Source organism: Aphidius gifuensis, linkage group LG4 (assembly GCF_014905175.1).
Source record: "Aphidius gifuensis isolate YNYX2018 linkage group LG4, ASM1490517v1, whole genome shotgun sequence".
Taxonomy (NCBI): domain Eukaryota; kingdom Metazoa; phylum Arthropoda; class Insecta; order Hymenoptera; family Braconidae; genus Aphidius; species Aphidius gifuensis.
In genome coordinates this window covers 1,993,748-2,007,993 of record NC_057791.1, presented here as the reverse complement: position 1 = coordinate 2,007,993, position 14,246 = coordinate 1,993,748, and the positions used below count along the sequence as shown (strand labels likewise).

Below are 14,246 nucleotides of genomic sequence, written 5' to 3'. Positions count from 1 at the left end.
TTATTATTATTATTATTATTATTTTTAATATCAAAAGAATTAACTGTTATAGCTTATTATAACTTTATTAAAAATTTTTTTACAGTATATTATTACGATCATTATAAAGTAGAAAAAAAAAAAAAAAAATTAATAATAAATATATCAAAGTTTCAAGAGAAATAAAATTTAAAAAAAAAAAAAAAACTCAAGTCACGATTATCGATAAAAATACGACAATAAATTTAAAGATTTATATTATTAAAAATTAATTTATATATTTCAAAACTAAAAACCAATGATACCAGATAAAATTGATTTTATATTAACCTCTCATCTGCTCCCATCACAATCAAGAAAATAAATGATAATAATAATAATAATAGCAAAGAAACGATACATTTGAAATTTGTCAGATTATGATGATTAATACTGTTCTATTTTTGGATGAAAAAAAAAATAATATATATATGACCTTGTTCAATCAATAAAAGGCCTTTAAAAAAAAAATACAAAATTGTTTGTCAGACATAAGAAAAAATAGAAAAAAAAAAAAAAGAAATGTTTATATATAGATTAACAATATATTAAAACAACTGTTGGTTTTTTAAATAAAATATTTTTATTATTGACTTGTTGATAGGTATGGATATTTGGTGATATATGGTGCTCAGTGTGGCTTGCAGTGGACGTATGGATGTGCACTGCGTCAATTTTAAACCTCTGTGCAATCAGCCTGGACAGATACCTAGCGGTCACTCGGCCCGTCAGTTATCCACAGGTAAAATTTATATCACTCAATTTCACAATCTACTCAATGTAAATCAATATATAAATCAAACATCATTTAGTCCTCGAAATATTTTAAATGAAAAATCCTTTAAAAAAAAAAAACAGTAAACTGTTCTCTTAGAAAATTGATAACAGAGCATGTACAAAGTTTTGAATTTAATTAACGTGTGGGTAATTTTGAGGCTAGCATAAAGTCAAATATTTTGTATATATTATAATGATGGTAATTTACAGATAATGTCACCAAAAAGAGCAAGACTACTTGTCGCAGCTGTATGGGTGCTGAGCTTTGTCATATGTTTTCCACCATTAGTTGGCTGGAAAGATCAAATGGTATTTAAATTTTTGAATAAATAATTATATAATAATTAGTTAATTATTTATTACTAAATTTATAAAAATTTTTTTTATATTTATCAAGTCACAAAGTGCTAAAAATAATAGTGAAATTGATGGTCCATTCAATACAACAATTATTATTGTTCCGGTTAAACCGTGTCCTTGGATTTGTGAGTTGACAAATGATGCTGGTTATGTTGTTTACAGGTATAAATTATAAAAAAAAAATATTAATAATTTATTATTCATATTATAAATTATATATTAATATTTATTTATGAATTTAATAATTGTGGGTTATTTATTTTTAATAGTGCACTTGGATCTTTTTACATACCAATGCTTGTTATGATGTTTTTCTATTGGAGAATTTATAATGCAGCAGTGTCAACAACAAAAGCAATTAATAGAGGTTTTCGTACAACAAAATCATCAAAAATGTTTGGCTCAAGGTGAGATTAATAAGTTATATAAATAAATTGCTTTTTTTATTTTAAATAAATTAATTTGTGGTTTTACTATGTGTAGTAATAAATTATATTTTATATTGATAAAATAAAAAATATAAATTTATCAAGGTAAAATTGAGTAGGTTTACATATATAGTTATATGAAAAAACAACTTACAATTAGCATCTGCATTGAAGAGATAAAACTTTACTTCGTTAATTAACAGGTTAAAGTTTACTAGCTCGTTTGACAAAACAAATGTTTAACAACATTATTTTAAAGTAACGTAAAATGAATAAGATTTATCTTGTAGTAGTTTAAGATAAAAAATAAATTATAACATAAAAATATTAATTTATAATATTATTTTCAAGACGAGAAAAAATTAATCTAATATTATTTTATTTTTATTTAAATTACAGTAGTTTTATAAAAATTTAAAAATATTATATTAAAATAATAAAAATAGATTAATAATATTTTTTAAATAAATAAAAATAAATGATAAATTTAAAAAAATATTAAAAAATAGTTAAGTCCGACTTTTCGATAAGCGTATATGGTAATATGAAGAAATAAAATCGCCCACATTGTTTTTTTTTTTTGTTTTAGTATGATGTATATACATTATCACCGTATATTCAACGATACGGATAATTTATTGCATCTAGTATTTACTCATTATTGAAAGAATTTACTCACGTAATTACTTTACTTTATTTGTCATTGAAATTTTAATAGTAATTTTATTTTTCTTTTCAATATCCTTGTGTTAATTTTTTTTTTCTTTCAAATTTAATTCAATATATATTTTTCATTATTATTTTATTATTTATTATTATTATTTTTTTATTCTAGTGAAAAAGTGTTAGCCATTAAAGCTCAATTGTTTGTAGTATGTTTTGTTTCAAAACTTTGTTAAATCTTTATGACTCAAAGATTTGTTTTTTTTTTTTTTATTTTCTCAAGATAAATTACTTTTGATGTTTTTAAAGTTACATTTTTTATTTTTTTTATTTTTCTATATTTTGCGACAAAACTTTTTCAACATATAATATACATGTATATTGTTTTTTTTTAATTTTTTTTGTTTAAAAGAAAATGTAGATTTGTTTTTGTAAAGTGTAATTTATATTATTTTCTATTGTTTGTTTTTTGATTGAAAAGTGAAATAATAATTGAATTTATTTATTTGTGAGATTGATATTTAATTTGTTTATTTTTTAATGATGATTTTAGATTTGATGAACAACGACTTACATTGAGAATTCATCGTGGTCGTGGAAGTGTACATAATGGAGGACATAATAGTACTAGTCCAAAAAGTCCAGAGTCAAGTAATAATCCATCAGGACGTCGTGATAAAATTAAAATATCAGTATCTTATCCAAGTACTGAGACACTTAATACTAAGTGTAATACACTTGAAAGAACACCATCAAAATGTTCACAAGTATCTGTGCATTATAGTAATGGACAAACACAAAATCAACTGTCAACTAGAAATACACATTTAAAGGTAAACATTTTTTTTTTTTCATACATTATTCCTGTATCCATTTACACAATTTATACAGTATATTTTACATTTAATGAAATGTAAAATTTACATAAATCTACATTAATATATATTATTATTATCTATACATTATAGAATTAATTTATTTAAATTTTACAAGTAATTTAAAATATTTTACATATTTTTTGTTCAACGAAATATTGGATTTTATATATAGGTATTATTTTTGTAATTAAATATTTAAATCAGACAGTAATTTTGAGGTAAAATATTATAGGAAAAACTATAATAATAATTAATAATTATTAAAATAATAATTACTATGTTGAAAAATAATAATTTGAAATTTTATGCTCTAAAAATTATAATCTTTTTTTAGTATTACAAAAGCTTTTTATTTAAAAATAAAAAAATATGCATGAATTGTTTTTTTTTTTTTAAATAGACAGTAGAATAAATTGAAAATTAAAAAAAAAATATTATTTTAAAAATTTAAATAATTATTAAATAATAATGAAAAAATTGTAAAATTAATTTTTCGAAAATTTCGAAATTTCGAATATTTTTATTTCTATTATAATTTCGAAATAATATGCAATTAATTTTTTTTTTTTTTTTATGAATTTTTAATTAATCAGCTATTTTAAATATCCAAAATTACGTTTATTAATGCCGAATAATAATAATAAATTTTAAATATTAAATTATTTAAAAAAAAGCTTTTTTTCTTTCAAATAAAAAATTTACTAATTATTAAAAATTAATTTAAAAATAAATAATATACATTTATAAAAAAAAAAAATAAATATTTATATTTTAAAAAATAATAATAAAACATATTTGGTAGACTGAATATTGAGTTGACATTTATTTAAACTCAATTGCAGCATCAAAATCGTTTGACGTAGCCGCAAACAATATCAATTTATATATAAATGTTTTTTCTATGTATTTATTTTTATACATATGAAAAAAAAACAATTTTTATCATTTAATAAACTCACATGTACATAGTGAAAATCATATTGTGATGTATTGTTTTAATTGCCAATGTTTGCATGACCAAACAGACCAGTCAATTGATATATACTCATCAATATAAATAATAATAAAATATATATCAACAAAACATGTGGTATATATAATAAATAATAATAATTATTATAAAATTTATATATTATACAATGACAATTGATTGTTTAATCAATTATTCAAATTTAATTCAATCAAAATTTAATTCAATCTGTTATTTAATTTGTCGCGTTTAATTATAAATTTAAATAATAATTTAACACAAAAATTTTATTATTTTTTTTTACTATTAGGTAGGTGGAATAAATAGAATTGGAAGTACAAAAAAACAAAATAGAAGAAGTAGTTGTGAGAGCCAAATGACAGGTGATGAAGTTTCACTTCGTGAATTGACTCCATGCAATGAAGGAAAACCAAGAGTCATGAAAATGGGAAAAAGAAATATAAAAGCACAGGTAGGTTACTTGGCCATCAGCCAATCAATTATATATATATTTTTTTTTTTTTCGATATCCAATACTGCTGTTACAGCAAATCCACATGTCATCAAAAAAAAGCTCAATAATAAAAGCTCTTACATGAAGATATTAATTTAATTATTTATTTATTATTGTTTTAATTTATTTATATTAATTAATAATATTTATTTTTTTTTTTTTTAGGTCAAGAGATTTCGAATGGAGACAAAAGCAGCTAAAACACTGGGAATAATTGTTGGTGGATTTATTGTTTGTTGGTTACCATTTTTCACAATGTATTTGATACGTGCATTTTGTGCAAAATGTATACATCCAACAGTATTTAGTGTATTATTTTGGCTTGGATACTGTAATTCAGCAATAAATCCATGTATATATGCATTATTCAGTAAAGATTTTAGATTTGCATTTAAACGTATTATATGCAATTGTTTATGCAATAAAAATAAAAATTCATTACGACGTGGAAGTGATGGAAGTCAACTGGCAACAAGGTAAATTTTTCATTTTGTAATATATATATATTAACAATAATAAATAATAAAACAAAAAATATTAAAAAACTAAACATTCATATTCTTTATATTATGCTTTTCAATTTCGAAATATTTCCCAGTTTTTTTTTTTTAATTAAAATGAAAATATAGTTGATTAAACTTGTCGAAAATTGATTTTAAAAATATTTTTCATATCAGAAATAATGGCTATTATTTCTGTGAATTTATTTTTAATTAAGTTTCTTAAAATTTCGATAAATTTATATTTTTTTTAAATCATTCATTTAGCGGAATTTCGAATGGATTAAATGTACATTTAATTTTTTTTTTCTATCGATTTGTTATAAATCGAAAAGTAAAAATGAAAAAAAGAAATTATTTGTAGTAATAATAATTACAGAAATGACAGAAGTCCAAGTTATACAATACGTGTACCACAGCATGGTGTATCAATTGAAGATTCTGATCCAGATCCATGCTCTGATCAAAATACTCATTCACAAAGTGATTCAAGGTGACTGTAGCGTACGCGGGGCGGCACGCACCGCGTCATATTTAATAATAAAAAAAAAAGTATGATAAGTAACGTGCCATCACATAATAAATCATCTATCAATGATGATAAATCAACCACAATAACCACAAATAGAACAACCTCTTTCTCTTGCATCAAAACCACCATGACAACTACCACCTAGTCTCCACAAATTTGTCATCTAGCCACCAACAAATTAAACCATCACAAACCAAACAAAAAAAAAAAAAACAATGAATTAAAATAATTAATTAATCACCCATTAATTATTCAATATCCATGTTTAATAAACCAACATCAAAAAAATATGATAAATCTAGTCAAAAAAATAAAAATAAAACCAAAAAATATCGACAAAAATAAACAATAAATAATTATTAAATTCAATAATTGATACATTGTTTAAGTAATAAATAAAAAGACAAAAAATAAATTATAAAAATTAATTAAAACAACCAAAATTTTATATTTAAAAAAAAAAAAAAATCTAATAAATTTGGAAGTAAAATAAATAAATGAAATAATTGGATAATATTAAAATTAATAATACAAAATATGACTGAATAAAAAAAAAAAGAAAAAATAATAATTTACTCAATAATTATAAATAAATAATAATAATATCATATTTGCATGTATTTACATATAATATTTAATGATGTACGTGTTTTTAATGTTACCATCATACATGTTGTATATATAATCATACGTATTTTATTTATTTATTTATTTTTCAATATTACTCCTCCTTTTTACTGTTATATTTTTCATATTTTATTATTCATCCTTAATTATTTTCAGCCATAATTTGAGCATATCATATTTCTTGGAATAAAAAAAGTTCAATTTTTTTTTTATCAAACTGACATAATTATTTTCACTGGCTATAGAAAAATAAATAAATAAATAAATAAACAATAGCTTAGTATAATTTATAAACACGCGAAATACTAATAATAATAATAACAATAATATATTATTATTATTAAAACAACAAATGAGTTTTAAAAATATTTTACTAGATAGAAAAAATAAAATATTTAAAAATTTCGTAATTTTAATAATAATAAAATATTAATTATTATTGTTATTATTATTAATGAGTAAATTGTATTTGATAATACTCAAAAATGTGTAAATGATAAGAATGAAATAATAATAATTAATAAGTATTATATAAATAAAATTAATAATAAAATTAAATATTTGTTGTGATATGTTAAAATGAAAAATATTAAAATAGGTCAAATCAAAGTGATGATAATGATAAAAAAAATATATGTGAATGAATTTTGATTTTGTTGATAATTTCTAGTTAAAATTTAATTCCTCGAAACACACATAAGGTATATTATTTAATGTGTACTTTATTTAATACAAGTATGTCAATCCCTTGGGCTATTTTCATTTGTCCTTTGGGTAAAACCAACCCCTGTTTAAACCCCCGTCGACAGTTTTATTTTTTTATTTTATTTTTCATAATTTTTCCAACAGGTTAAAAAGTTTTATAATTTTTTTTTTATCTTATTTATGAATAAGCTTTTTTTTTTTTTAATGTTTTAGAATTTTTTTCTTTTCAGATCACATGGAAATTGGGGTGAGAAATAATTTAAAAAACATATATTTTTTTTAAAAAAAAAAAGTTTATTTATTTTATTTATTTTTTTTAAGTTGAGTTATAAAATTATATAATTAAAAAAAAAAAATATTCAGTCGTCTCAAGTGGATTTACATTTAATCCACGACCTGTTGAATCAACTCAAAATGCATTCAATGATATTATTAAATTCTATTTGATATTTATACACAAATGTTATATAAATATTTCCCAAAATTTTCCATTACCATATTATTATTATTTCTTTTTTCTTTTTTATTAAATTATAATGTCTTTTTTTTTTTTTTTAAACCATTAAATCATTTTTTATTAAAATTCCAAGATTTTATTATAATATATGTTTTAAAAAAAATTTCATAATACTGTCGAAAAAAAAACCAACTAATTTAATCAAAAAGAAAAAAAAAAATAATATATTTTCTACTTTAAAAAAGTCAATAAATAATTGATTTAAAAAAAAAAAAAGAACAATCAATCTGATTTTATTTATAATATAAAATAAATTTTCAATTTATCTGTCAACTGCAGAAAGATCAAAGCTTTTTTTTTATTACTATTATCAGTGTGAAAGTAGATCGAAAAATAAAAATAAAAAAAAAAGGGTAAAATGAAAAAATTGATGGAAGAGACTATCGATTGAAATTATGAAGGTAAATTAGTAGCAAGTACTCGGAATCCATTGTGATCAGCGATATAATGTACCTGGCAAAACGAAAAGTAAATTAAAAGCTAGAAAAAAAAATGAAATTAAATTATAAAAGATGATGTACCTGTTGTAAAATACCATTGGCATCAATATAGCTGTATGCACCTCTTGTAGTTCCATCCAATGATCTTGATTCACTTTTGGCACTGGTATCACCAGTGTAAGTGTAATCATATTGTCCTAAACTATCTTGAGTATGATGTAATGAACTATGCATTCTTCTTGCTGGAACAAATGCAGCAGCTGCTGGAACAAATGCAGCAGCTGCTGGAACAAACGCAGTAGCTGCTGGAACAAATGATGACGTTGCTGGATAAGAAGACACTGGTAAAATCCATGATGAAGAAGCTACTGGTTGTGTTGATTTTATTTCTATTGGTAATGCTGATGATGAAGCTCCATTATTACCATTATAATAATCAATTTGTTTATTTATTAAATGCATATTTGTTGGTACCGGTACATTGATACTTGATGCCTCAGCTTTTGTTAATAAATATGGATTTTTAATTAATTCATTTTTAGAAATATCATCAGCATTCAATGGATTTTCATTGTTATTATCATATTGAGATATATGATTTTTTTGTGATTCAGCAATATCTGATTTTTCAATCAATTGTAAATTATTATTTTCAATTTGTTTTGGTATATTACTTCCACTTATACGAAAACCATTCACATCATCTGCTGTGTATTGAACTGCTTGGAGAATTCCATTAGCATCAATATATGAATATCCTATATATTTTTTTTATACAAAAAAAAAATCATTCAAATTTAATAAAATTCAATTTATTTATTTTTATATTTTTTACATCGATATGTATTTTTTTTTTTTTAAATAAATTTTATTTGTTTAAAAATATTTTTTACATTTTTTATGATAAATTTCTACGAATAATTATCTGCAGGATTTTATAGTAAACTCATATTTTACGAACCAGTGTTGTATAAATTTAAAAAATTTTAATTAATATTTTATATAATAAAATAATTTATTTGATGAATAAAGTTATTTATTGATTTAATTTGCAAAAATTAAATGAAGCAAATACGATTGAATTTATATATGAAAAATTAAACTTACCACCTTGGGTAATTCCATTTGTTCTTGTTTCACTTTTTGAATGATAAGGTGATGTATAACCATAACGATAAGAACCCAAAGAATCTTGATTATGATACTGAGATTCAGGCCAAGTATTTCTAATTGTCGATCCAAAACCACCAACTGCAAGACCAACAAACAATCCCATCTATCCCAAAACAAAAACAAATAAATATCTATCGAAATTTAACACAACTTTTATCAATTTTTTTTTTTAAATTTAAATTTAAAATAATATCAAATTTTTCATTTAATTTATTTTATTTCTATATGATAAATTAATTAAATTTACTCACAAATTTTAACATTTTTAAAATATTTTTATCACTCAGTTAATGATATTGTTGATGATGATGATGACCAAGATACTGATGATGGTGAGAATGTATAGTTAGGGTCACTTAGAGGATAATGCATCCTCTTATATAGAAGAGTCATGAATCCCCCTTATTTCTCACTTATTTTTCCCCACCTATTTTACATTGAACCAAGATATCCATGAAGCTATCACATCTAGATACATGATGGTAAATTATTGTGGTATCATATACTGAATAAACCAACAACCATCACAAATCAAATCTTGATTTTTAAAAACGATAAATCATACTTTATATTGCTTTCAACACCAACTGATACAATTATTTATTTATTTTTTATCTATATATATTTTTTTTTTTTTTGACTCCAAGTTTTTTATTTTTAATTGATGCATATATTTTTTATAATTGGTTGTTGTTTGAATTATTTTTTAGGGATTTTTTCACAGCAAATATTGTATTTATTTTTATGTTTAGAGATTATTAACTGACATGTTTTGCTGGTATTTTTATTTTTAAAAATAAATTTATTTGTTACGAGTAGTGATGAGTGATGATGGATGTACAAGTAGGACTACAATTCCATTCATCTTACTCATGAAAAAATAAATAAAAATAAATAATACAATGGAAAGTACATGTAGGTGCTAATAAACGCGTTGGTTTTGACATTGACACTAAAATTTTTTTGTTGTTGTTTAGATGCAATTACTAATTATTGTTTTTAAAAAAATTAAAAATTTATCGGTAATTGTTTTGTTATTGTTCAAAGCTATTCAAGTTTTATTTTAACAATTTTTATCGGTCGAAATATTTTCCATAAAATTTAATAATAGCTTTTTAATAATTAAATTTGTTTTTTTTTTTTAAAAATATAACAAGTTTATAAGTAATTTTTTATGTAATAAAATTTTATCCGTCGAAATATTAAGTGGAACACTCAATGTCAACTTTAATACTTAACTTGAAAATTCTATTTTAAAATTGCTTTATATTTTTTTTTTTTTTATAAAATACTGTTCAATTTATCAGAAAAAAAAATAAAAATTTTTTTTTATTTTCATTAGTTCATTTACTGTATATAACTGATGATAATAATGAAAATATTTAATTAATTTTAATTTTAAAAAATAGATAAATTTATACAGCAATAAATTTTCATCATGATTGAAATTTTTTTTTTATTTATTTTAAATTTCCAAATATATATTGGACAAAATAAATATTTTTTTTTGACATGAAAAATAAGCAGTATATTTATTATTCATGCACAATCAATATAAAAAAAAAAAAAATTAAATAAATAAATGTCAATCAAGGGATGTTTTATATTCAAGCAAGCATTTTAATATATTTCATCGTGTTGATCTTGTTCATAACGTGGGGGTCCAGCATCAAACGTAAATATGAAACGAAAAAAAAAAAAAATTTAAATAACATGAATATAAAACCAGGTATGTATATTTGTACTTCCGTCATATTAAGCAATGTAAAGCGAATATTATTATTGGAAGGCATGGTAAATCGTTTATTTTTAATATTTTATATTTTTTTTTTTATCAGCCCTTTACACAGTATTTGCATCCGCACCTACGCTCAAGTCAACTACGCAAAAGGTTTTCTCACGGTGAAATAGGAGAGAGAATGTTGAATGAAAAAAAAAAAAAAATAAAAATACAATAAAGATAAAAAATTATTATATAAAATAAAATCAAATTGATAAAAAAAAAATAATAATAAGATGAATAAATTCTTGAATAATACAATGTATTGAATATAAAAAAAAATTATATATAAAATTTTATATAATAAAATCATCAAACGAAAAATCGAGTAGAATAAAAATGTCATGAAGAAAAACAAGTTTGGAGTGCATACCATGCAAGTATATATTCGCATCGTGTATTTATATAGAGCCATGCGTTATTTCCAACTTGTCTGCTGGAAAAAGAGCTGGAAATTTTTTTTATTAAAAATAATAATAAAAGTATTGTATAGCGTATCTTTTTAACCCCATTGAACATGCTGAATAAGTACTTTGTTTTTTTTTAAAAAAAAGATTAAAACTTTTTTAAAAACAAATATATTTTTCTATATAAAAATAAAAAAAAAATAACATTGAGAATGAGAATACCAGTAAAACGATCTAATCTAAAGTCGAGAGAGTTCATTGCCACTAACTTTATAAATTTACATATTTCCGTTACTTTTTAAAAAGAAAATGTTTTATTTATTTTTATTTTTTCATGATATTGCTATTTAATATATTCATTGGTTTAAAAAATCAATGTATATTTAAATCGAAAAAAAAAAAAAAACATATTCAATTGAGCCAAAAATATGAAAATTTAATTATTTAATTTTTCGTCAAATTAATTAATTAATTTAAACTATTTTATTTTTTATTTATTTCACATTTTTATTGTTCATTTTTTCTATGTTAAAAAGTCATAAAATTATGAACAATAATAGAGGTATTAAACACAAGTAGCTTATGTTAAAAAAAAAAAGTTTTTAAAAAAAACTGGTAAGTGAGTTGAATGTGTAGGCGAACATCAAAGTACCACGCACATAAATGTATGATTATTATTTAATTTATTTTTGTTAAAATAAAAAAATATATATATATAAATTAAATAGTTATTAAATTTGCAAGTACATTTGGCGCCAGTTTGATATCATCAACCACACCCTAGAAAAATTTACAATTTTTTTTTATATTCTTCTATTCACTCATTCTTTTACCATATAATATTTTATATTGTTTTTTACATTTTTTATTATTTCTTTGATACAGTAAAATACCTTAACGATCGGCACAATTCTCTTTGTGAATAAATTTTTTTTATTTTATTTTTCAAGTATGTATTGTGTTTCTCTTTTTTTTTTTTTATAGTATATATTCAAACATCTTCAGGTTCAATGCGGAGTTTAAATATCTCACCATTTCTAAGAATTTTCAGGGTCAAGATACCCGATGTTTCAAGTGCTTTGTATATACTTGTTGCTGATGTTGCTGGTTCATCATTAACATGAGTTATAATATCTCCAGCTTTAAGACCACCACTGAAATATAAATATTTTATTTTTAATTATTACAATTAATCATTAATGTATTTGATATGTTTATTTTTAAACGTACTTGTTGGCAGGAGATCCCAGCATGACTTTCCATATTAATACACCATGTCTTATTGATGATGGTACATTATTATTTCTTTGTTGCAATTCAAATAGTATATCTGGTGTAAGTGTCAACATTGTTATACCCAAGTAACGTCTAACAGATGACTCGTTAAATTTTTTAACATGATTTATATCTAAAAAAAAAATATTAATCTACATTATTTTTGTTTATTGTTTTTATTTTGATAAATTACCTTTATTTTTACGTCGATTTTCTGTCTTTTTTAAAAAATCTTTTGCATAATCAATTGGTATTGCAAATGATATACCAGCTGTTACTTTCATGGCATTTATTCCAATAACTTCACCACTTAGATTAACCAATGGACCACCAGAATTACCAAACTATCATCAATAATATATTGAATATTAAAATTAAAATAATGATAAATTAATTATTTACTCACAGTTATTGCAGCATCTGTTTGTATGTATTCCATTTGTTTATTCATCAAACCAAGCTCAGAACTTTGACGATTAACACTACTAACAACACCACTTGTTATTGTGTTACTTAATGCAAGTGGTGATCCAATTGCAACGACAAATTCACCAGGACGAATTTGTGATGATGTACCAAGTTTCATAACTGGTAAATTTTTCTATCAAGTTGATGAATAGTTATTGAATTTTATTGATGAATAATAACTAAGGAAAATAGAAAATTTACCTTGTTAATTCTAATTGTGGCTAAATCACTTTGCATATCAACATCTTCAACAATTCCTGAATAAGTTGTACCATCTTGAAGTCTTACCTAGTAATGGATTGAGATTATTTCAATAAATTTATTTGCATATAAATATATAAATATTTTATGATTTAATTAAATTGATAGGACTGGTTGAGGATTATTGTGATACCTTGAGTGGAAATATGAGGATATTTTATTGGGACTTACGTTTACCTTGACAATTGTATTTGGTTTGTTAACAACAACATGAGCATTTGTTAGAATTAAGCCATCTTCGCCGACAATAAAACCAGATCCATTACTTGTTGTAGCTGGTTTACCTGTAAAATAATCAATTCTATTTTTTTCAATTTAATTTTTTTATTCCAAGTTATGTTATATTACCTTTTGTGATCTTTTATTTCTATGTACACAACTGATGGTGCTGATATTTCAACAACATCAGCAATGAAATTATATCTTTCACGATTTTCACTGACATTTGTTGTTATTAATTTTGCAGCTTCAACAACTGGTATTAATATTATCTTATCATCAATATAATTAATAATATTATTTTTGTATTTATAAATAACATAACCAATGCCGAATGAACAAAATGTCAAAATATAATCTAATTTTGAGCATTGATAATTGCTTTTTGATTCATCATTATATTTTTTATAATTTTTATTTGTACTAATACTTGATATTGATAGAGGCACGTGGTATTTATTATTTATACGATTTTTTAATAGAGTATTTAAAATTATACGCGATAATAAACTCGCCATTTTATTAGAATGTTTTTTATCTTTTTATTTTTATTATTTATATTTTTATTTTTATTTTTTTGCCCGGGAAGTTGCCATGTTTGATTAAATATATTTTAAAATGAGAAAAAAAATGAAGGTAAGTAACATGTCTAGCACATGTTTGTTATTATGAATGAAAAAATTATTTGTAATAGTTTATTTGGAGATAGAAAAAATATAGTTGATAGTAACAAG

The 14,246-nt window shown here is 21.8% G+C and overlaps 3 protein-coding genes across 6 annotated transcripts in view; 1 reads left to right on the top strand and 2 right to left on the bottom strand.

Annotated features, from left to right (window-relative positions):
- The window catches only part of LOC122854407 (octopamine receptor Oamb-like), a 31,737-nt gene extending 25,884 nt beyond the window's left edge, over positions 1–5,853 (top strand). For all 3 annotated transcript variants that reach the window (XM_044155034.1, XM_044155035.1, XM_044155033.1), the window contains exons 3-10: positions 623–760; positions 1,006–1,104; positions 1,193–1,317; positions 1,425–1,562; positions 2,800–3,079; positions 4,405–4,566; positions 4,774–5,084; positions 5,488–5,853. In XM_044155034.1, coding sequence (XP_044010969.1) covers positions 623–760; positions 1,006–1,104; positions 1,193–1,317; positions 1,425–1,562; positions 2,800–3,079; positions 4,405–4,566; positions 4,774–5,084; positions 5,488–5,605 — 1,371 coding nt within the window. In that variant the 3' untranslated portion in view covers positions 5,606–5,853. The remainder of the gene's footprint in view (positions 1–622; positions 761–1,005; positions 1,105–1,192; positions 1,318–1,424; positions 1,563–2,799; positions 3,080–4,404; positions 4,567–4,773; positions 5,085–5,487) is intronic.
- Positions 5,854–7,762: 1,909 nt separating this feature from the next.
- LOC122854410 lies at positions 7,763–9,485 on the bottom strand. The gene is made up of 4 exons (XM_044155039.1): positions 9,354–9,485; positions 9,037–9,205; positions 8,011–8,687; positions 7,763–7,942 (listed from the first exon to the last, which is right to left on the bottom strand). Exons 1-4 carry the CDS (start codon positions 9,363–9,365, stop codon positions 7,883–7,885), a joined length of 918 nt encoding a protein of 305 aa, XP_044010974.1. The 5' UTR covers positions 9,366–9,485; the 3' UTR covers positions 7,763–7,882.
- Positions 9,486–12,210: 2,725 nt separating this feature from the next.
- LOC122854409 (serine protease HTRA2, mitochondrial) lies at positions 12,211–14,062 on the bottom strand. 2 transcript variants are annotated; one of them, XM_044155037.1, is made up of 7 exons: positions 13,642–14,062; positions 13,465–13,594; positions 13,234–13,320; positions 12,971–13,165; positions 12,758–12,908; positions 12,520–12,697; positions 12,211–12,443 (listed from the first exon to the last, which is right to left on the bottom strand). In XM_044155037.1, the coding sequence occupies exons 1-7, from the start codon at positions 14,028–14,030 to the stop codon at positions 12,281–12,283; spliced, it is 1,293 nt and encodes a 430-aa protein (XP_044010972.1). In that variant the 5' UTR covers positions 14,031–14,062; the 3' UTR covers positions 12,211–12,280. The 2 variants fall into 2 exon arrangements, with proteins under 2 accessions (XP_044010972.1, XP_044010973.1); XM_044155038.1 differs by having other exon boundaries at positions 13,471–13,594; positions 13,642–14,030.
- Positions 14,063–14,246: the final 184 nt, after the last annotated feature.

Excerpts from the sequence above, each read along its gene's own strand:
- LOC122854409 (XM_044155037.1), bottom strand. The coding sequence starts at position 14,030 with ATGGCGAGTTTATTATCGCGTATAATTTTAAATACTCTATTAAAAAAT. Across the intron at positions 13,595-13,641 it reads GAAATAAAAGATCACAAAAG|AATTGATTATTTTACAGGTA; the intron begins GTAATATAACAT and ends TGAAAAAAATAG. Across the intron at positions 12,698-12,757 it reads AAATCGACGTAAAAATAAAG|ATATAAATCATGTTAAAAAA; the intron begins GTAATTTATCAA and ends TTTTTTTTTTAG.
- LOC122854410 (XM_044155039.1), bottom strand. Across the intron at positions 8,688-9,036 it reads AAATGGAATTACCCAAGGTG|GATATTCATATATTGATGCT; the intron begins GTAAGTTTAATT and ends AAAAATATATAG. Across the intron at positions 7,943-8,010 it reads CCAATGGTATTTTACAACAG|GTACATTATATCGCTGATCA; the intron begins GTACATCATCTT and ends TCGTTTTGCCAG.